General features: G+C 40.5%; 2 protein-coding genes across 4 annotated transcripts in view; one reads left to right on the top strand and one right to left on the bottom strand.

Moving 5' to 3' along the window:
- The window catches only part of LOC310843689 (cilia- and flagella-associated protein 298-like), a 49,452-nt gene that overhangs the window by 1,088 nt on the left and 27,186 nt on the right, over nucleotides 1-21,178 (bottom strand). Inside the window, exon 10 of the transcript XR_014563643.1 lies at nucleotides 652-824. The gene's annotated coding sequence lies outside the window, so the exon portion shown is untranslated. The remainder of the gene's footprint in view (nucleotides 1-651; nucleotides 825-21,178) is intronic.
- EVA1C (eva-1 homolog C) overlaps nucleotides 1-21,178 on the top strand; it is a 42,462-nt gene that overhangs the window by 9,421 nt on the left and 11,863 nt on the right. For all 3 annotated transcript variants that reach the window (XM_083737000.1, XM_083736999.1, XM_083737001.1), the window contains exons 2-4: nucleotides 9,738-9,934; nucleotides 13,999-14,122; nucleotides 18,828-18,980. In XM_083737000.1, the coding sequence (XP_083593126.1) occupies nucleotides 9,893-9,934; nucleotides 13,999-14,122; nucleotides 18,828-18,980 (319 nt within the window). In that variant the 5' untranslated portion in view covers nucleotides 9,738-9,892. The remainder of the gene's footprint in view (nucleotides 1-9,737; nucleotides 9,935-13,998; nucleotides 14,123-18,827; nucleotides 18,981-21,178) is intronic.

Here is a 21,178-nt window from a genome sequence, read left to right as displayed (position 1 = left end):
CTCATCATGGGAAGCTATTTTCAGTGGAATTCCTCTAGCCAAAGTAATGCATAAGCATATGAAGTGGTCTAATGTTGAGTCAGATTACTTGTCCATGAAGCACAGTACAGTGTCTGGTCTGACTGATAGTACTTCTCCATGCTTTGGGGCAAAAGCCTTTTCTTGTGCTACAGGAATTGCGGTGCAAAGCGCTATCATTGAGCCATATGCTCCAGAAATCAAGTATGGAATAATATCCACCTAAAAAAGATTCAGCCTGTAAACAATTTCCCTTAAGATTTGCAGTATATCCTTGCAGGTATACCTGAAGAACTGATCTTTTAACTACGGAGTTATAAGTATTTAATAGATACAGGTTTGGCTTAGTTCAGTGCCACTTCTTAAATGACACTTAAACACACATATATACTGCCTGTTCTGTAACACACATCCAAGTAGTGTGCAAAATGCAAATACAATATATTTTAAAAATATATATAATAAATTTAAACCAAAAGCTTAAAGTCACTGGCATTATGAGCCACCAAACACCAAGGTGAATAAGTTGGTTTTCAGCATGTACCTCAACTGCAGATTCAGCACATGCTTGGTTTCAGGGTGAGGGGGTTGGGAAAGGCTATTCCAGAGTGTGGGTACCACCACAGAAAATACCTTCTTCCTGGCTGGTTGTTGCCGGATGCATGTCCTTGGCTATGGTACACCTGCACACACCAGGAAACTTATTGGAAAAGGTCTCCTAGCCTTGGCCAACTTGGGCAATATGGGTCAGGTTAAGCACAATTACTTTTTTCATTCTTCTTAATCAGTGTGGTATGAAGATCATCCTGCAAGGAAAGGGACAAAAGTAAAGAGAGGGACAGCATGCAGTAGCTTAGAACATTCTGATTCCAAATGGAAAAGGACTGTTGAAGATGCCAGGAAGCAGGGGGTGGAAATAATGAGTCTATAGAATGAGGAAGGCTATTTAAACAAAGGCCAGTGCACAGAGGTGATAATCCCGTCATGTAGTGTCCTAGAGATACTAGGCTGTTCCTTTGAAATTTGCCGTTCTGTTCTACCAAGACAAAAGGTGGCATGTTCCACATGCCAAGCCTTAAACCTTGGCTGGGTTTGAAAGAATGCAATGACAGATAACAGTTTGCATAATTTAAATAAATATTTTCTGTACTGAATTTTATCTAGGCAGGCATACCAATTGTATTTTGCCTATTCAGTCCTGTTGATTCTTCCTTCCCCCACTCCTACTTAGAAGAGGTATTAACAATTAACATTATATTATGGGGAAAGCGACTGTTAAATGTTCTAAGGTGAACAAAAGACTGCGTTCTTGGCTCAGGTTCAACTGTAGTGTAATTCAATGTTATCTTTGGTTCAGAACAATTACACCAGATATAGAGACACTTGACTTTGGACATGAGTGTGTTCAAAGGCAATGCTGAAGTAATCCACATGGCATGTTACATGTGTTGTTCAAAAATTTGGAACCTATAGAGAAATTATATACTACACAGCTGCAAACCCCCCAAAAGAGATGCTAATGCAACATGTTTTATATTTTTCACCACAGCAGTTCCCACTGCCAAAGTGAGAAAGCACTGAACAGCAGCTTCACTTGTTAGTCAAAGTTGCTGTAGCAAAAGGAATCAAGCACAGTTCTGGTGTGCGCACACACTGCTTTTTGGATTATGGCCGCATGTGGATTTTTCTGAACTAAAAAAAACCTACAACTTTTGTTGTCTGCACTGCTGCTCAGCAACAGATATTTGAGAACTGCACATTCTGATGATTGCCATTGAAAGCTAGACTTTCAAAGTGAACATCTATCTCCACATCACAAAGGGTTAAGACAATGCCAGCTACTGGCAAAATGCCTATATTTGAAAAGAAGACTATTGTATAGGAGTGCTTTCCCCTGTGTGGCAATGCTGCCCGTCCTGTTGCCACTGTGAGAATGTGCATTGACAACCCACACTGCAAGAATTTGAGTAATGTTTACAATCCACAGCGAAAACAGAAAAGAAGATGAAGATAAAGGGTTAGCATTGTGTGCTATTCTTGGCTGGCTCGCTAACAGAAGGACAGAGGAACATGTATCAGAAAAATTAACCAATGCAAAATTTAAAAAGGGGGAGGAGTAAGTTCATAAAATAATATGAGAAACCATAATGTAGGCAAAGACTACTGATTTGCTGAGCAATTTTTTATGCTAAACCGTAGAGGTGGGGTCTCCAGCATGATGCCCTGGGACACCATGACAGCCTCAAACAGCTGCCTTGGTGCCCATTAAGACACCTGTCCCTCCCATTTTTTTTATTTAAGTTGGCTTCTGTTGTTGTTAGGGTAGGGGTTGTTTATTTTTTCTCTGTTTTATTTGCTGTGGGGTATATATAGGTGATTAGTCATTGGCAATTTCTGAACATCAGCTGTTTATCTTCTGTGAAATGGGTATTTTGTGGAGCCAATGAGTTTGTCAGATTTCCAAATGTGCCCATAGGCACAAAATGTTAGTGAACTCCTACTCTAGAGAATGCAGAATAGTGGTAGATACTGAGGGTATCAGATCAAATGACACTTTTGTACTGTCAATTTGGGTCTTATCCTGTCTAGAAAATTGTTCTCAACAGCAAAGACCCCATTACTGAGCAGAGAGAGCCCACTGGGTGGCATTCAACTAAGTTTTACTTAGAGCAGACTCTCTGAAATGACTAATTTAGGGCCATTAATTTCAATAGGTCTACTCTGAGTAAAACCTAGTTGAATCCCTCACACTGTATTCATTCAGTATCACAAATGTGAGGCACTGTGGAAAGGGGTAATAAAATTTATGTTACCCTGTAGCCAGACAAGCTTTCTTTGAGGTTGCAGTTTCCCTGCAATGAGTTGAAAAGCAGCTATGGCTTAACAGATCACCATCTGTATGTCCTCAGAGAACACGGAAGGAGGGGAAAGTTTTATTACTGGTCTCATCCTTCCTTGCTGAAATGGCTGTCTTCTGAAATTGCCATGAATATTTCAATGGTAGTTGGCACAATTATTGAGGGGGAAAAGGTAAGGGCTTGATGGATGAGATTTTTAGGAGTATGGCTAACAGTCTATCTCACTCTTCAGTCTATTTTGATCTGAAGTAGATTGGCCTGTCATAAAAAATAGATGGTAAATAGAGTGTGCATATTACAAAAACAAACCACCCACCACAGATTGAGGGCACTTACGTAATTCTCTGTACCTAGCCACGTTCATCTTCAGGCCCTCAAAATAAAAGGCTGTGAATGCTTGCTTTCTGTAAAAGTAATCTGTCACTAAGTGGTTGTCCTTATATATAGCAGGTACTGTTTATTTACTGCAGTGTACACAGTATTGCAGCAGTCCTTTTCAGAGGGGCAAAGTTAATCTGTGTGGATAAAGAATGCATGTTATTTGTCACTCATAACTCTGTTTTTAGAACATAAAGCCTTTAATTAGTACCCTGGAATGGACATTTTCTTTTCTTTGCAAGACTAAGATCACTTCAAAGGGTCCCAGAGTATCCTGATGTAAAAAAAAAAAATGCTCCAAAACCCTGATTTAGAAGGTTTAATCTTTCTTTATTTAGAAGTAATATTTGTTCTTTTTATTGGGATTTACTTTCAAGTGAAAAATGATTAGGACTGTAGCCCAAGAAATGGCAAGTTGCCTGTCATTTTCCTTTCTCATCCTCACAGTCATGCTTACAGATGGCTGAGTGCACATGCTCACCTTGCCAATGAAGTGTGTGCCTCCTTCACCTGACGTCCTGCTCCCTCTGAGCATTGAGGGAAGGTGAAAGGTGGTTCCAGTTCCTGATAGTTTTGTGGCAAAGCCCTCCCTTGCCTCACCATGACCCTCACCTGCCCTAGGTGTACTGCTTGCTGGGCTGAAAATAGGTAGGCTGCAGCCCTTTAAAGAGCCCCTCTGCACTTTGCTCTCTCCACATATGGATGGAACATGAGAATGGCCTCATCCTCAATGCATTCTATGGGTCTGCCAAAGCAGTAACTGGTCTTGGGTGTATTTCCTGCCTTTGAAAGACTTTCTTTCATGCAGAATAAGTATTGCAGATACTGAGGCTCGGTGCCAGTTTCTGTATAGGATGTTCTTCAGTGTCCACCCCCACTCCCCCACCATGCCCTCCTTTATCCTCACAAGTAGTCATCCACTTGCCCAATTGGTACCAACTCCCCATCCCGGGGGGGGAGGGGGGACTTCCGGCCCTTGCTCTTCTCACTGCTTGCTTGCTTGCTTGCACTGTGCAGGTGAATGGGCAGGTAACAGCAAGGAGATTCAGCAGCAGGGTCAGGAGGGTTGGCTGTGGGCCCCTTGCTGGCATGTTGGCCTTGATCATAGCAATATTTGATGCCAGCTCTACAGAAAGAGATTGCCATTATTACCCAGGTCTGCATTTATGACTGCAGAACTGTCCCACCCTGGTGGGATGCTGCTGTGTGTAGTGTAGTATTTTGTTTTACTTGCCTGGCATTAAGATTCTCTTTGGGTTGTCTGGTCAAATGTATGAGCCTTGGCTCTCCCTGGCCAGCTCTTCACTTCACTCAGGTTGGACTACATGAGTATAAAGCACAGAAGCTTCAAGTCAATTGAGAGAGGGCCAGGAACATTGAGAGAGGGCCAGGAATACCACTATTCTTGGCAAAATACAAAGGAGATGGGAGGACAGGGGAAAGAACAGGCTCCACCTCCAGGTATTCCATGAAGAAAAGTGACTACCTTCACTGCCATGGGTGTATACATTTTTCTTTCTATCTGAGTACAAAATGTAAAATGAAAAGCAGGTCTCTGATAACATCCCCGTTTCTGAGTGCCTTACAATGCAAAACATTGTTTAAAAATCTACTGACACTGAAGCAATGCTGTTTAACTCTGTTGATGCTGTTTCATTATGTTTTTTAACTTTGCGTGGGAAATGGGAAAATAGCATGCGCAAATTATCAGTGTACAATCTTTCTCCTTCCTCTGTTGAACTCTTGTTATTTGCAAATAAACAAGACTTTCACTGATCCTAGCCTGGCCCCTCAAGAGATATTTTGAATGAGCTGCCTGTACATCTGTTTTGATCTGGCCAATAGGGAAAGGGGAGAACAACCATTCAAGTTCCCACTTGTCCCTTGACAAGTGAGAGGCAATGGAGCCTGAGCCTGCCAAAGAGCAGTTTAAAAGAGCTGCAGTGACATAATGGGTGATGCAAGACAGCTTGAAAAGGACCAAAGGGCCGAACCAATTGGAAGTGTCCTTTTTTGATACTCTCCTTTGTCAAATGATGGAGCATGTGAAGGGTGTGTATGTGGCTAATAAATAACTCTTTGCCAATATTCTCAGAAAGCTTTTCAACAGCCCCTGCAGATACAGATCTACAAGACAGAACCTGAGTGGTCTGTCCAGGAACTGAAGTAGAACTGCCATCCCTGAGGTCAATGCAAATCTGATGTTTCACCCTAAATGAGCTCCTGCTGAGGCTTGCTGATCTTGTGCACTTCTCCTGAAGCATTGTTGCTAGAGACTCCTGCATAGAATCCTCTGCTTTGCCATTCACTGAAGTTAGCAGCAATAGCTTTTGGCAACTTTTAGTTGAGGAATTTAACTTAAGGATATGGGAGCAGTTTTGCCTATATATGTGAACCAGGTCTCTGATGTATTCAGAATGGCCTGCCTTCTACACTAAATGTAATGCGACATTGACTTCTTGACAATGCCAGTGTGCCCTTTTAAAACAAGTTTCGAAGCCTCATGATTGTTATGGAGAACAAATATTGCAGGGCTGGAGACCAAAGAGGCATTTGTTGTATGTCTCAAGAGACGGGACTTCAGCATCCTGCACATATGACCCTCCATAGAACATCAGATTCCCAATCTAGTGTTTCCACAAGCACATTCCTGTCATCCTTTCTCCAACCCATTCTTTGCCAAAATGTTTAATATTCCACAAAAACAAAATGCAGATATTGTAATCAGAACAAACAGTTTTGAGTTCCTCCATAAATGACTATGAGATTTTAGCTCTGCCTGCTGTGCATGAAATGTAGAGGCAAGACTTAGCTGTGTGAAAAGCAGAACTCTGTGAGCTATTAATGTCTCCACAGAGTACAGTGCCTGAGTGAAGCAATCCACATACCAATACATTGCCAGTTTTTCTTATCAAAATCTCACGACTATTTTTATTCCCTTCGTTGTGTAAAAGTGTGGACTTACTGTAATAACATTACGGATGTTTTAAATGCCACCTGGAGGGATAAAATTTCTTTCCTATCAAGTCTAGGTGACTTATTAAACAAATAAAATGTACCTGCACACATGAAGCAATGGGAGACGGTTGTTTTTAAGCCATTTTTAGAACTGAATAGTGTAATTGTTGGTGAAACTTGCTTAGATACTGGAATAGGAATTTGCAGGATCAAAGTAGCAGTTAAGATGCTCGGGAACTCATTCAAAAGTTTGCATAGCTGATATTCTCTAGGGAATACTGGGCTTCTTTGTACATGGGAACTTCTGGTTCCAAGCAATTTGAAACCTAAACTGTCACAGATTTAGGACCAAATTCTTCAAAGTCCTGAGGGCATGCTGCTGAGAAGAGTATCTCTAACTATGCTGCCTTTAAACCGTGTTGCCAGCACACAGGTGTCAGAGAGCGCTTTACATGCAGACTGTACACACAGTGAATGCTTAACTGATTCTGGTCCTAATTCCAATTGGAGGGAGGTGGATGGGAAAGAAAGACAAATAGTCAGAGGAACCAGTTCTCACCATTTTGACATCTGGCTCTATGTTTCTGAAGCGGGCTCCTCCAATAGAAGAAGCTGTACCTGCCAACCTTTTCCTGTCAATATTATATTAACTGTAACAGCACAGAAGCTCCCTTCTTCTTGAAGAAGTTGGCAACTCAGTTGTGCACATTTTTTTTTTACAGAGTAAATTACTTTGTCTATGTCAGGGGTGGGGGAACATTTCAGCCTTGAGGCCACATTATGATTTGGGCAACCTTCCAGGGGCCACATTCCTGTGGTGAGCAGGGCCAAAGGCGAAGGTGAGCAGAGCAATGGATGTGAATTTTACCTTGTACAGTAAGCTGGTTTCTCTACACACTCGCACATCCCTCTTTAATCTTCCATTCAGACAAGTCAGAAGCATTTTCAGTGTTTGAGGGGACATTCTAGGCAGGCAAAAGTACTCAAGGAAGGTGCAGAGCAAGGCTTCTGAGGTGTGGCCCTGTGGAGAGTCCTGAGGGTCAGATAATGAGTTCTGGAGGGCTGCTTTTGGCTCCTTGGACCTCAGGGTCCCCATCCTTCATCTACATAAACAGCCACATTTCTTCAGGGTTAGCTCTCTCACCCTGGGGAGATTAGTCATCAGTTTATCATGAATGGAAGAGGATACAGCTGTGTGGTGCTGGTTAAGTGCTAATTTGTAACTAACCTAAATCTTGCTCTCCGTGAAAATATAATAACAACAATAATAATGTATTTCTTACATACCCCCCTCATGTGAGTGGGTTGCCCCAGCCACGCTGGCTGGCTTCCAAGAAAAGTAATATGATTGCTTATCTCTTTGACATCCAGCAGAAGGGTGTTTCACAGGGCAGGCACCACTACTGAGAAGATCCTCTGCCTGGTTCCCTGTGGCTTCACTTCTCTAAATGAGGGAACTGCCAGAAGGCCCTCAGAGCTGGGCCTCAGTGTCTAGGCTGAGCAATGCGGGTGGAAACGCAATGTATCTTGTTGGGACGACAAGAACAAATTTTAATGTTGCGCACCAAGGAATAGTAGACTAGAATGTGTTGTCCTTCTGTTTTATACTCCATGCCAATTTAAAAGTAATGGAAAAATATGGATTTGGTGAGTCACATCTGGAATAAAGAACAACAGTATTTTTTTTATGTTTTCCCGACACACCATAAACTAAAAGGCTTCAAAGTTTTATAATGCATTGTGTGTAGAAATTAATGGGAAATATATATCTGTTTTTATAAGAATTACTATGAAATTGCCAATGTTGACTTGGTTTGTGCCTTTTCATGGGGGAGTTTGGCTCTAAATAGAATACAAGTCATTTTATAGACTTAACACTGACAATTTGCCATGTTAGTCTAAGTGTGTTTTAAAATTTTACTGATACGTTCAAAGGAACGTCGGAGCGGGTGAAAAGTGCATGCATATTGAAAAGGAACATTCCTAGGGCTGATATTTAGCAAACTCGGGCTTTAATTGTACATCTATTTTTCAAAAAAACAAAATGTAGAGGTATTTTAATTTTATGTGTGATAATGGCCAGGGGTGGTGCTATTCAATGGCAGTCCTACTCAAAGTAAGCCCATTGAAGTTAATGGATAAACCTATCATTTCTTAATGAAATTTTGGAATTCACTACCACAAGATGAGATTACCACTGGTTTAGATGGCTATAAAACTGGATTAGGAAAATTCACAGAGGATATGACTCTGAGTGGATATTTTCCATGATAGATAAAAGGAAATGTCATGTTCAGAGACACTTTGTCTCTAAATACAAGCTGCTGGTCCAACACAGAGTAGCGGAGGGCTATTGCCTTTTTGCTTTTCTTGTGAACTTCCTGGAAGTTCCTGGAAGACAAACCCATGTGTCTATGTGCATCTAGTGTAGGTATGGGAACTGCAGGCCCAGGGCTGAATGTGGTCCTCCAGGCCTCTCTATCTGGCCCTCAGAGCTCTCCCTAGCCACACCCCTCTTTGCCCTCTCTTGGAGTGTGTTTGCCTGAATTGAATATGTCCTTAAACTCTGATAATGCTTCTCTGGATGGAGATCTAAGAGGGGTGTGTGAATGAATAAAAACTAGCCTAATGTACAAAGACAAAACCTACTTTTGTCGCTCTGCCCACTTTTGCGTCCCCCACCCCAAAAGTTGCCCAGAAGGGAATGCAGTTCCCAGGCTGAAAAAGGTTCCCCTGTCCCATTCTAGTGGGTGCAGTTCTATGAATCGGACACACAGTGCAGAAGCAAAACCCTCTCATTTTAGTGGGCACAATTCCACAATATGTTTTTGGTTAAGCCTGAATACATGAAATACTAGATGAGTAGAAATGAGTGAATTTTTTATTTTTATTTTTTACATCCTACTTGGCTCTCGCGCAGCTGGAAAATTACTGAGGGAGGGATATGGTTGATTAACTGATATGAAGTTTAAAGATTCAAATAAGCATTGCCACATTTAGCATTCTCTTTCCATGGGCCAGAAAACCATGTAATCCTCTACATTAAACGAGAAAGAAACACTCAGTAGACTACTGCAGATCACATAATGCAAACCAGTGCTTTGCCCTCTGTCTCGCCAGTTTACAAGAGAGAAAGAAAAAATAAAACGCTTATAGCAACTTTGACATAAAGCTGCCTTTTTTGTAACTTTATCAGGAAATCTGTAGCAGAGCAGAGAACTTAACACAGGCTGTGGTAACAGGTTTATTTATTTATTTTACTTTGGCAAATTTTCTGTCGTAAGGATAAAACTAGATTAAATGGGAGGAAACTACGGGCTGGCATTTTGATGCAAACAATGACAAAAATATCCATTCAGGAACAGCACCAATCCCACAATAAACAAGAGTTTGGAAGTGCTCAAGAATCTTGAGGCATGGGTTAAACCTTTTGTAACCAAGCCAAGCGATGACTGCAGCTTTCATTTTAACATTTGGGGGAAAGCTATTTCCTCATGAAATGTAACACAGGTAAATGTTTTCTAGGTTATCTAACCAAACTTCTGCAAAACCACACTGTGTATGCCTGTGATGGTGATCGCTTGAGTCTGCAGTGTCCTCGACATTCAACAATAAGTGTCCAATCTGCATATTACGGGCAAGCTTACCAGTTGTGTAGTGAACAACATCCAGAAGCCACGATGAAAGAGCCCATAAACTGTGTGGCATCTACTACTTTGCAGGTATTACATATTGTAGTATTTTTATTCTTGTTTTTTTTAAATAAAAAAACAGCCTTTCAGAATGATTCAGTGATATAAATTGTATTTATTAAAATGCAAGGTAAAGGCAACATTAATTGACTGATGTTCAGAGTGTAATTTTTATAATAGAATAGTTGTTATTGTGGGAGGAAGGATGGTTCAGTTGTGCATATGACTAAGTTTTAGTGTTTCTGGAGGTCTAATGAATATGCAGACCATTATCAGGACCCCTCCTCAAAGAAAATCTCTCCACCCCTTTGCTCCTGAAGAATATGCAATGCTAATTAATCCTGACACTTAAGAATGTGTTTGGCTACTTTTGAAATTCATATTTTATTGTCACTTCTTAATTTTTGAATAGCAACAATTTAAAGTAAATTTTTAAATCAATATCTGACTACATACCGTATTGGCTTGAATATAAGCCGCACTTCTTTCCCAGATTCTGATTGTGAAAAGTGCGGCTTATATTCACGACCTTATGCTGCCAAAACAGCGCAGCTCCCTCCCCCCAGGAAGCAGCCCGGGAACGCAGGGCAACAGCGCCTGTCCCGTCCACGGCTCCCAAGCCGATTTTTATTTGCGGGTGGGGGCCAATACAGTAAATGAAACTGGTTGCAATTTGTTTGCAACTTGATACAATGGCACAAATCTTCCCAAACGGTTCTGAGTGGTGACTTAGCCAGCCATGCATGATCTATAGATCTGTGGTGCAAGCCTCACAGGACCTGTTCATCACAAGCAAACTGAAATCCAGTTTGGGGGATTGGGTGGCTGGCCACACACTCAGTAGTTGTATGGGCTGTCTGACGTCTCTTGCCAAGCAGACTGGGACAAAAGAGCCCTGAACAATGAGAATGCCCATTAAGATTAACACCCAATGGTCCAACTTAATTTGTCTGTGCCAGATTGATGGAGTTGTTTTGGCACTGAGCTTATGTCAATGGATTTTCCTGGGAGAAATCTAGATTGCCAATTAGTTCTGGCTCCAGTTTCTGGTAGACAGCAGTAGAATCTACAGCCTAATTTTGATTAGGATTATTGAAGATTACCTCTAAATCACTGGCTTGCCATTGTATCAAATGCCCCAATGATTAATAATATATTTGAGACCAGTGCTTCATCTCTGTTCCCTTGCCACATACACTGTTCTGATAGTCTTACTGTAGACACATAAGAACAGTTATATAGACATAGAGGCAAGCGTTTAGTCCTGAATCATGGTTATTCCCTGCCTCAGATGTCAAGGCAATCATGTTCCTCATGTTAGACAAACCAGTAATATTTAAATTTCCCTCACATGGGAAAAATGCTAACACAGTCATGTCCTGTTGTGACAAATTGGTCATTATTTTGTAGGTTTAGAGGAATTTTTAAAAACTGATATACAAAATGTGCAAAGATCCTTTCCTAAACACAATTAAGATCTGATGATGCAGTTGGGTTCCTGACCTCATGGGAATCCTAAACTGTAGCATCCTTAATCCTGTTATTTGACACCATGTACAGAGCAATGCTGTGCAATTTCTACTTAGAAGTAAGAGCTGCTGTGTTCAGAGTGGCTTATTCCCATGCATGTGTGTTTAGGATTGTAGCCTGAGGCAGGAATCCTATACAGGCTTACCTTGGATGTCTACTTTTGAGAGCACATCCATAGGATTACTCTGTACATTTAAAGCTAATGAGCCTGAACTGGCAAGCAAAGGTTATTTCCTGAGGAGCTACTAAGGATGATTCTTGTATTTTGTTATTTTACATGGCATCATTATTTTTCTTTTTCATGAGAGCGGGTATTCACTTTTCACTATCTTTGATAGAAAGATGGTATGTTTGTATGGTTTAGAATCCACTGGTGGCCTAATTCACAACCAGTTTTCTCCTTAAGAAGATATATAGGCAGACATACAGTAGACATTAACAGTGCAATCCTATGTGTGCTTACTTGGAGGTAAGATTCATTATGTTATGTTAAATGGGCTTGCATTATACAATAAAGATAATTTTCAGACATTTCTATAAAGTGGTGATTTTCCAAGCAGTTGGCTAATACTGTCAGGTATATTTCTATGCCTTTAGCAGGTACATAACCACAGTGCAAAAGTTTTACTACTTATTCAGGGACCTAGTGTTTGTAATTTTAAAAATCAGTGTCATTAAAGAAGGGATAGGCAAATTGTTGCCATTCAGATGTTGTAGGATTTACACAGGTCCCTGCTCTGTCCCTCTGTAAAGAAGTTAAATGTTATTGTTTAGTGTAATACCCTGTTTTTTTTTAATGAATATTGCTTGGAATAGTGGTTTTATAAGCATGGCTTGTATGTGCTTTAATGCATCTAATGGCTGAAAAATGATCTTTGGTTCAAGCTCTCCTCATGAAAATGGGAGTGTCACCCCTTCTCCTTTGTGTCCTTAACTAGCATGGCGCCAAGACTATTTTGAGTCCTTTGAATCTTTGGGGATTTAAGCTAGGCTTGCACAGAAAGATTATTTGAAGCCATCACACATCCCAGCTGCACATAGATAGATAGAATGATAGAATGTTTTACAGATATGTTCACATAGCACTCAAATGCAAGATATATGTCTGGCTTTGTCTTCTCTCAAATCTCAGACACCTACAGTAAACCAAATTGTTGGAAGCAAATCTGCATGATCTCATCCTACCTATTCTCTCTGGAATGGAGAGATAATCTAAGCATAGTATTATTTTACTGAAAGAACAAAGAATGCTATACAGGAATCTTTCACTGAAGGGCTGAAAGAAAAATTAAATCCCTCCTAATCTGTGACTGTTCTGACCATATATTAGTTTTGAACATATTAGTGGCCAGATCTTGTTGCACAGCAAATTCAACACCGGCAATGTTATCCTATACATGTCTGCTCAGAAGTAAGTTCCATTGAATTCAATAGGGTAAGTGATTAGGATTGCATTTTTAAGCTTACATCTCTTATAAAACACAGGGTAAAACATGAAGAGATTTTTTTTTATAGACAATGATTCTGGCTAGCATAACTAGAAGTAAAGATCACTAGAATATAGTAGCAATGCTTTATTGGCTGCTTTTGAGCATTGGAGATCAGATTTTTTTCTCCTCTTGGATGCTAGTTAAAAGGCTTTTTAGTGTTTACTTGTGTTCTAAAAATAGTCTATTAGTTTTTTTTGTTTTTTTTAAAGGATATTGGCACTTTTCTCAATCTATTTTGAACTACTCTTTCTCTATAAAACTTTTACTGCTTTGTGGGCAAATTCTAATAGCTTGCCAACTTTTCTAATCTGGAACTGCTGCTTCCAGGAATTTGAGGACAATTGCTAAAAAACAAGATGTTTCTTAGTGCTAATAGTAGCAGCAGGCCCATGATGAATCCAATAAACCTCTCATATCCAATAAACCTCTCATATTGGTTGATTCATTTATGACAGTTAACAATACAGCAATGTAGCATTTTGCTCTGTGTAAACAAAAATTTTGTTCTGTGTAAACTTCAGTGATTAACACCTTTCAAGGCATCAGTTATATGCAGTGTGATAAATTGGTTTTTCATTTACTGGTAGTTCATGTGGGGCGAAAATTTGTAACAAAGCAGCAGCCACTATAAAAAAAATTCAAGTGTGAAAATAAGTCCCTATCTCCTATTTTCAAAGGTTACATGAATTCTTTATATTAATATTGCTTCACAGATGACAAATTCTGGAATGCCAGTTTGTCATAACAAAATCTATAGTGTCCTATTTCCCCAACTTATCTGCCACCTTGCAATACATCAAACAGCTCTTAAAGGGGATTTCAAAATAGGTTCGCCGCATCCAAACTTGAATGGTAAAACAAAGGAATTTTGTGGAACTCAGATCATGCCATAATTTCACAACTCGGTTTGTCTTGGAAATCATTGTATTGGCATTGTATAGATTGTTATGCCTATTTTTCTGGTAACCAGTGGGCAACAGCTTATCACATATAGATTTTAAAATGTCAGGGTCTGAACTGTTATATAGTTTGAATCTGTTTTTCAAGACTATGCTTTTTTGCTCATTGTTTTAGAAAGTACTGGATGAATGCCAGGATCTGAGAGCCTGCCAACTCCTTGTCAATAGTCGGGTTTTTGGACCTGATCTATGTCCAGGAATCACTAAATACCTTCTAGTCTCCTTTAAATGCAAACCTAGTAAGTAATTTGTAGAACAGGCAAGTGTCATTTTTGTACTTGTTTTGCTTTTTGTTTTGACTGCAGTGCCGGCACAGACATCTTTGCATGAATCTATGCGAAGCTCTGAAGTGGATTCACCCAGTCCTTGTACCAAAGTTTGTGGGTTTTGATAAGCATGTTATTCACCACTTTTCATAAAAGTTTATGTCCATGTGCAAGTGAGTTATATCTGGCAATGTGCACAGAGGTCCGACAGAACCAAAACACTACCCTGCAGCTATTTTTCAGAAGTGACATAGTATCTCTATCAGCATTGTCAGAGAATGTATGGAAATGACCCTTCACACATGCACATCCATCATAAAAGAGCATAACCCATCTAGGGAATAAAATTTGCTGTACATATTAGTTTCTGCTGTAGATTGTTGGGGGTCTTAAAAATAATTCATTACAAGATGGGACATAAATCATTAAGGTGAATGGGGATACGTGCAGGTGCCTTTTTAGAAAGGTGGAAACTTCACAGTGCAATCTATGCATGTCTACAGAAGTAAGTCCCATTGATTATAGGCTAGAGACTAGTGTGCCTATATATTTCATTTACTTCTCATTATTTCTATTTTGTTTTTTTACCAATGTAATCAAAATGGCTTATTAATATAAAAGAGCAATAAGATACTAACTGCTGCCCCCCTGCAGATCTCAAACCGTAGGTTGTCAGGTATGGGGGAGTTGAGTTTTTTAGGGCTTTGTACAGGAGTACCAAATATTGGATTGGGCCCAGTAATACACAGGCAGCCGGGACTGATGATTTGTTTTCCCATCTTACTGTCACATTTAACAATCTGGAAGCAGCATTCTGCACCAGATATATGATCTAATCTTCAAAGTTAGCTCCATGTGGAGTGTATTGCAGTAGTCTAATCACTACTTGCAGTAGTCAAAGTCTTTGGTGCAGAAAATTCAAATAACAAACTTTGGGAGCCCAATATAGAAAAAAGTTCATTCCATTAAGGGCAATGTGACTTAATTTCTACTTCATGAAGATAGTAATGGCTGGCATTCTTTCACTAGATTCTGTCACTGTTTTTTTTTTTTTTAAAACAGCAACACAGAAAACCTAAATACCAGTGTATTTTATTTAGCAGACTTCTGTCTTTTGAATGACCTGAAGAAAGTGTTTTGGTGAGTGACTAATATGGTCAAGCTAATGCTATGAATTTAATCAGGTTGCACTGCATTTGATTTAGATACAGCTAGATTTGCAAGCCAACTGGCTGCACATTTCTCAGAAGTTAGTCCTACCGAGTTCAGTGGGTTGTACTCACAACACAAATAAGCGTGCATAGGGTTTTAAACATTCATTTTGTTGGTCAAAGCCTTACATTTCAGAGTTGGCCTCATTGGAAACCTAGCTGGTAGTAGCCGGTACTTGTGAGTGGGATAGGGATACATATTGTGAAAGTAGGAAGTCACATCCTCATGCATAGATGATCCAGAGATGCATCACAGTGCAGATGCATATTCTCCATATTCAATCTCTGTGTGGTTCCCAGTTCAGGAACGGATTCTGTATATAGATATACGTTTCTCCTTGGAGATTTCTCTTGCTCGATCAGTGTGTAGATATCAGTCTTCACCTAATCAAAGCTGGTTGTGACAAAGCCCCAGTAAAACTAACAAAACAAATATGACTAATATGAGCCCCCTTGTTCTTGATGGAGCTTAGTTTTTCTGTGCTTATAAATAGACCGGGGGGGGGGGCGCTTCTTCAATCATTTGCTTAATTTCACTTATTTGCTTTAAATCCAAGTTGTTATTGTTATTTTTGAGAATAATCACATGTTATCTTATATTGCATTAGCCTCATTATTTTATGCTACCCTTTAGGACCAGAAAACATGTGGATTGTTTGTCTGCTGGGCAGCATATGGGGAAATGCCAAGGACTTTTGAATGACGTCGTTTCCTGCTGTTGATAAAATGTACTTAAAGTTTTTCACAAATAATCAAAGCCCTTTAGACTGTTACATTTCACAATAAATAACTGATTTTTACATCTCTGGAAAACGGTTCTTAAAAACATTGACTTGAAACTAAATCCCTTTGGTTTCCATAGAATTTGCTTCCAGGTGGATGTGTTTGGGATAGTGTCTTTTCACCAGTTTCATTACTTATCACCTATATCCTCACTGTGATATGACCAAAGGTTAAACTCCATATCTGCCTCCATACTCATAGCTCTTCCAGATGAACAAATTCCCTGGCAAGATTACCACTGCAGCGGAAAGTTTTTTTGTGCAGGAAGAAAGCAGAGTTGTCCTCCAAAAGGACATTGAGTCTACTACACCAACCCCTCCCCATCTTTACTCTTAGCTGCTCCATACAAGAACTTTCGAAGAGCAGGGATCATCAGATGAGGAGGTAGAAAGGGAGAAGGGCCATCCAAATCCTATAATTTGAGAGTGTCTCTTACAAAACCTTGTCTTGTCCCAATAAGATTCTTCCCCCACCCCAGCCTCTCAGAAGTAGATTCATTTCTAAATGAGGGCCAAAAGAATTATCTCCATAAGGAGATTAGCCATAAAGCTGCTATGTTCAGGTGTTATTTAATCCTGGATACCTCTAAGAATTAGGCACAATGAACATTATTTAGGGAGCCTGGCTATATTATTAGAATTCAATTCTATCCCAAGTGCATTTTCTGACATTCCTTTGAACTACCCTTACCTTTATTATTAAGACATAAAATTTATCTAACTAAATATTTAAGTTAGATTCAGGATAATATATGTTAAGAATGTAAGAAGAGCCTTGCTGGAGCGGACAGGTTGTCTATCTTGTCTAGCACCCTGTTTCCAACAGTAGACAGATAGATCTCTCTGAGAAGCCTAAAAGCAGGACATAAAGACAACAGTCTCCCCACATCTTACATCACCAGCACCACTCATAGATTTCTCTTCCCCAACCTGGTGTCCTTGAGATGTTTAGGATTGCAACTCCCGTCAGCCACAACTGCAATACCTCAAGGATCACCCCTCCCCATATAAACTCATTTGGCCCTGTGATCATCATCTGAGCCCCTTCTTTGTGTGCCTTGTCCACAAGAGGTCTGGAGAGTGGCAACATGAGAAGAGGCCTTTTCTGTGGTTGCTCCTCATCTGTAGAATGTTCTCCTCAGGGAGGCTCGCCTGGCACCTTCATTACACATATTTAGGTGCCAGGTGAAAACATTTCTCCTTAACCAGGCCTTTTGCTGATTAGCATTCTATGTCCTTTTAAATGTGTTTGTAAGAAGGGGGTTAGTGGTTTGTTCTTGTACTTGTTTTTATTATGTATTTTGTATTTCTATGTTGTGAACTGCCCTGTGAACTTCAGATGAAGGGCGGTATATAAAATTAGTGAATATTATTATTATTACTATCCGGCTGGCAACTGTAGCCCAAAACATCTGGAGGGCACAAGGAGAAGGAAGGCTGGTCATCTCCTTTTCTGCATAGTTTTATGTGCATTTTTGACAAAGCTGCACATTTTTGTAAGCAATCTTTGCCAGTATAATGTGTTTTCCTATGTTGCTTTCACAAATAAATTCATTTTTATACGCACTTTCCCCTAATATATGCATTTTTGTGAATGTGATTTGGAAAACCAAATGACAAAACTTGGATAAGTGCTCATTTTGAAGGATGCCTGTGTTTCGGTACTCGTTGTTTTGGAAAGTGTGGGCTTGATCAATTCTGCTTTAAATGCAAACAATAGAATTTGTTCCCCATCCCTAACCGTAAGAACTTCATCTCAAAGGTAGCAATACAGATATATCTGGAAATGAACTCCATTGCTGGGGGAAATGAGGTTTACTTTTGAGTAGACATATATAGGATTGCACTGTAAATTTCTTAAGCAAGTCATGTTCTTTAGCTTCAGAGGCCATAAATAAATAAATAAATGGTTTGACAAACTGTTGAGGCACCTATGGCTGAGGTGGTCAGCTCTGCCCAATTGGCTAGTTTGTTTGGTTGTTTATGTCAGGGTTAAGGAACCTTTGCCTCTCCAGATGTTGTTGGACTCCAGCTGAGATCAGCCTTCAGCCAGGCTGGACAGTAGTCAGTGATGATAGGAGTTGGGCTCGAACAACATTTGAAGGGCCACAGGTCCCTTATCCCTAGCTTCTGTTTTTATTCTCCCACACTGGAGGTAGGATTCCCGCCCCCCCCCCCAGCCAGCTTACAAAAATGCAACAAAAATAACAAAATATAAAACAATAAAAGAACATACAATAAAACATTGTATAAAAGTAGCCACACAAAACACAGAAATCAAATGCATAACACAATGGACAATAGCGTCGTAGTAAACAACAAAGAATTCTAGCAGCATTTGACAGCCATGGCATCCAGATACGTTTTGTGGGGTGGGGCAGGTTTTCACTGCATGCTCAAAGTAAGCACTGACTGAGCTTGGCTGGGTTCTTTTGGGAGGTTATGCCATAATCACCACCTCTCAACTAAAAAGGCTTTTTGTGGATCCACCTCAGGTCAAACGACTTAGGAAGTATGTGAGCATATTAAACAAATAGATTGAGATATTATGGGGAGTGGGCAGCAGGGAACATCACAAAAGATTGCACTTTCAGCAGTGATCTTAGGTTGTTTTTGTAAATGGACCAGACTAACAACCAGACTAACTCCCCACCAATAAGCAGTGTTTTTCTCTTTCCTTTGCAGCTGAATATAAAACCAGATTAGTGTGTGAGAATGAAGAACTGAAACTCCACTGTAAAGAGTCAAAATTCCTTAACATCTATTCTGCCTCATATGGCAGGGCTGCACACAAGGAGGACACCTGTGCTACAGAAGCGGGCCGCTTCCCTCAGTTTGGTAGGTTGACAAAAGAGTATCTGTGTTAGGTCAGATTCACTGGCAATGATCACTGGCATCCCCCAACCTGATGGCCTCCGTATATTTTGGACTACACTCCCACCAGTCCAGCAAAGCTGACTGGAGTTGCATTCTAAAACATCTGGATGGGGAAGGCTGGAATAGTGGGTTAAACCACAGAGCCTAGGACTTGCCGATCAGAAGGTCGGCGGTTTGAATCCCCACTGCGGGGTGAGCTCCCATTGCTCGGTCCCTGCTCCTGCTAACCTAGCAGTTCGAAAACACGTCAAAGTGCAAGTAGATAAATAAGTACCGCTCCGGTGGGAAGGTAAACGGCGTTTCCGTGCACTGCTCTGGTTCGTCAGAAGCGTCTTACTCATACTGGCCACATGACCCGGAAGCTGTACGCCGGCTCCCTCGGCCAATAAAGCGAGATGAGCGCTGCAACCCCAGAGTTGCAGCTATGACTGGACCTAATGGTCAGGGGTCCCTTTATCTTTACAGCTAAGCTGTATGAATGTATGCTTGCGAACACAATTGCCCTGATTTTTGGACAAGAACTATAGACATGGAAAATAATTATTTTAAAGGCAACCTAGCCAAAGTTCTAACACTTTTGGGCACTGTCTTGGAAAACTATGGTAAAAAAAATGCAGGATTCAGGTCTTAGTTAATATTTAACTGTTTAACAGGATTCAGGATTTCAGCCAGAGCGCTGCTTGTTTACGCCTTAGTTCCAAGTATGCGGCATGGATGCATTTAGTCCTATTTTCAGCATATTCTGAGACCAAAATATACACAAAGCTTGTTCAAAACCATCTGGGTTTTGATGACAACAAAAACCCATGTGGGAATTACTGATGACATAGGCCTAGTTCCCAGGGCCAAATCAGGCCACAGAGGCCCCCAATCAGATTTCCTGCTGTCTCTTTACATTTTGGAAAAAGCTTGACGGTTATGTCTGCATGCAGAAAGTTGTTCTGTGAAGCATCCCCGTGTTCCTGCTTTTGCCTAATACAGAAGTTGAGAAGGAACCCCTTATTTTTCTCCCCTCTCTTAGAAAGTGGCTGGCTGTCAGAGGAATTTGGGGCAGAGATACATAATGCCTGAAGTTGTGTTGAAGGAAGTCTGTGCCCATGTGGTATTAGTAATAACAATGATCAATTCGTTTTCAAAGAGGAGAAGGGGGATGAAATGATGAGAGCCAAAAAAAGAGTGTGTATGAAAGGAAAGCAAGCTTTTTTCTTGAGAGTACGATGACGTCACAAAAACATAAGGGAATTATTCTTCAGATAACTGGTGTGCTTGGTCAAGGAGATCCTGCTGCCTGAACATTATTTTGACAAAATATGCCATGTGTAATATTTATAAGTAGGTCCCTCATGCAACTGCTTACACAGCAAAACTTTAACTACAGTTGTACCTTGGTTTTCAAATTTAATCCGTTCCAGGAGGCCGTTCGACTCCTGGAACAGTTCGAAAACCAAGGTGCGGCTTCCGATTGGCTGCAGGAGGATCCTGCAGCCAATCAGAAGCCGCATCAGACGTTTGACTTCTGAAAAGTGTTCGAAAACTGGAACAATCACTTCTGGATTTCGATCGTTTGGGAGCTGAAACGTTCAAGTTCAAAGGCATTTTTCAGCTTCCGAGGTTCCACTGTACTTGAGTGAAGCCGAGATGAACATGAATGTTTGTATGTTACTTTCACCACACTTGCTTGCTATAGGCTCAGCTGGACCAGCTCATGCACCAAGTGGACATCTGTCTATCAAGGTTTCTGTTTCCATTTGCTGCCCCAGCCTAGCATTTGGCTTGGTAGCCATCGATATGTTCTCATTGGCAAGGCCGCTCCAGATGTTTCATGGATTATTTTCTTTCTATGGACTATAAGGACCATACTTGCCTAGCCCATAAGAAGATTGTAAGGCTCAGTGCATAAAATGAATACCTTGGAGAGCCAGGCAAGCTGGCACATGTGCATATTAACGTACTGCTTATAAAAGTGAAGGGGGAAAATGGAATTCTATGTTAACAGGAAGCAGGGTAATAAAAAATCAAGGCTTGGTTACTTTGACTTCATGGTCTACGCAAATTACCTCCTCTCTACGCCAAACATTATAGCCTGCCAACTGTTCTAAACTTGGCTTGGCCAAGTTCTTGTCTGTTGTGTTCATCACCCTGCTTTCAAACCAATCATT

The sequence above is a fragment of the Podarcis gaigeae genome, assembly GCF_964106915.1.
Source record: "Podarcis gaigeae genome assembly, chromosome: 4".
In the NCBI taxonomy this organism is placed as follows: domain Eukaryota; kingdom Metazoa; phylum Chordata; class Lepidosauria; order Squamata; family Lacertidae; genus Podarcis; species Podarcis gaigeae.
Note: the sequence above shows the minus strand (reverse complement) of the source record. Positions and strands in the feature narration are given on the sequence as shown.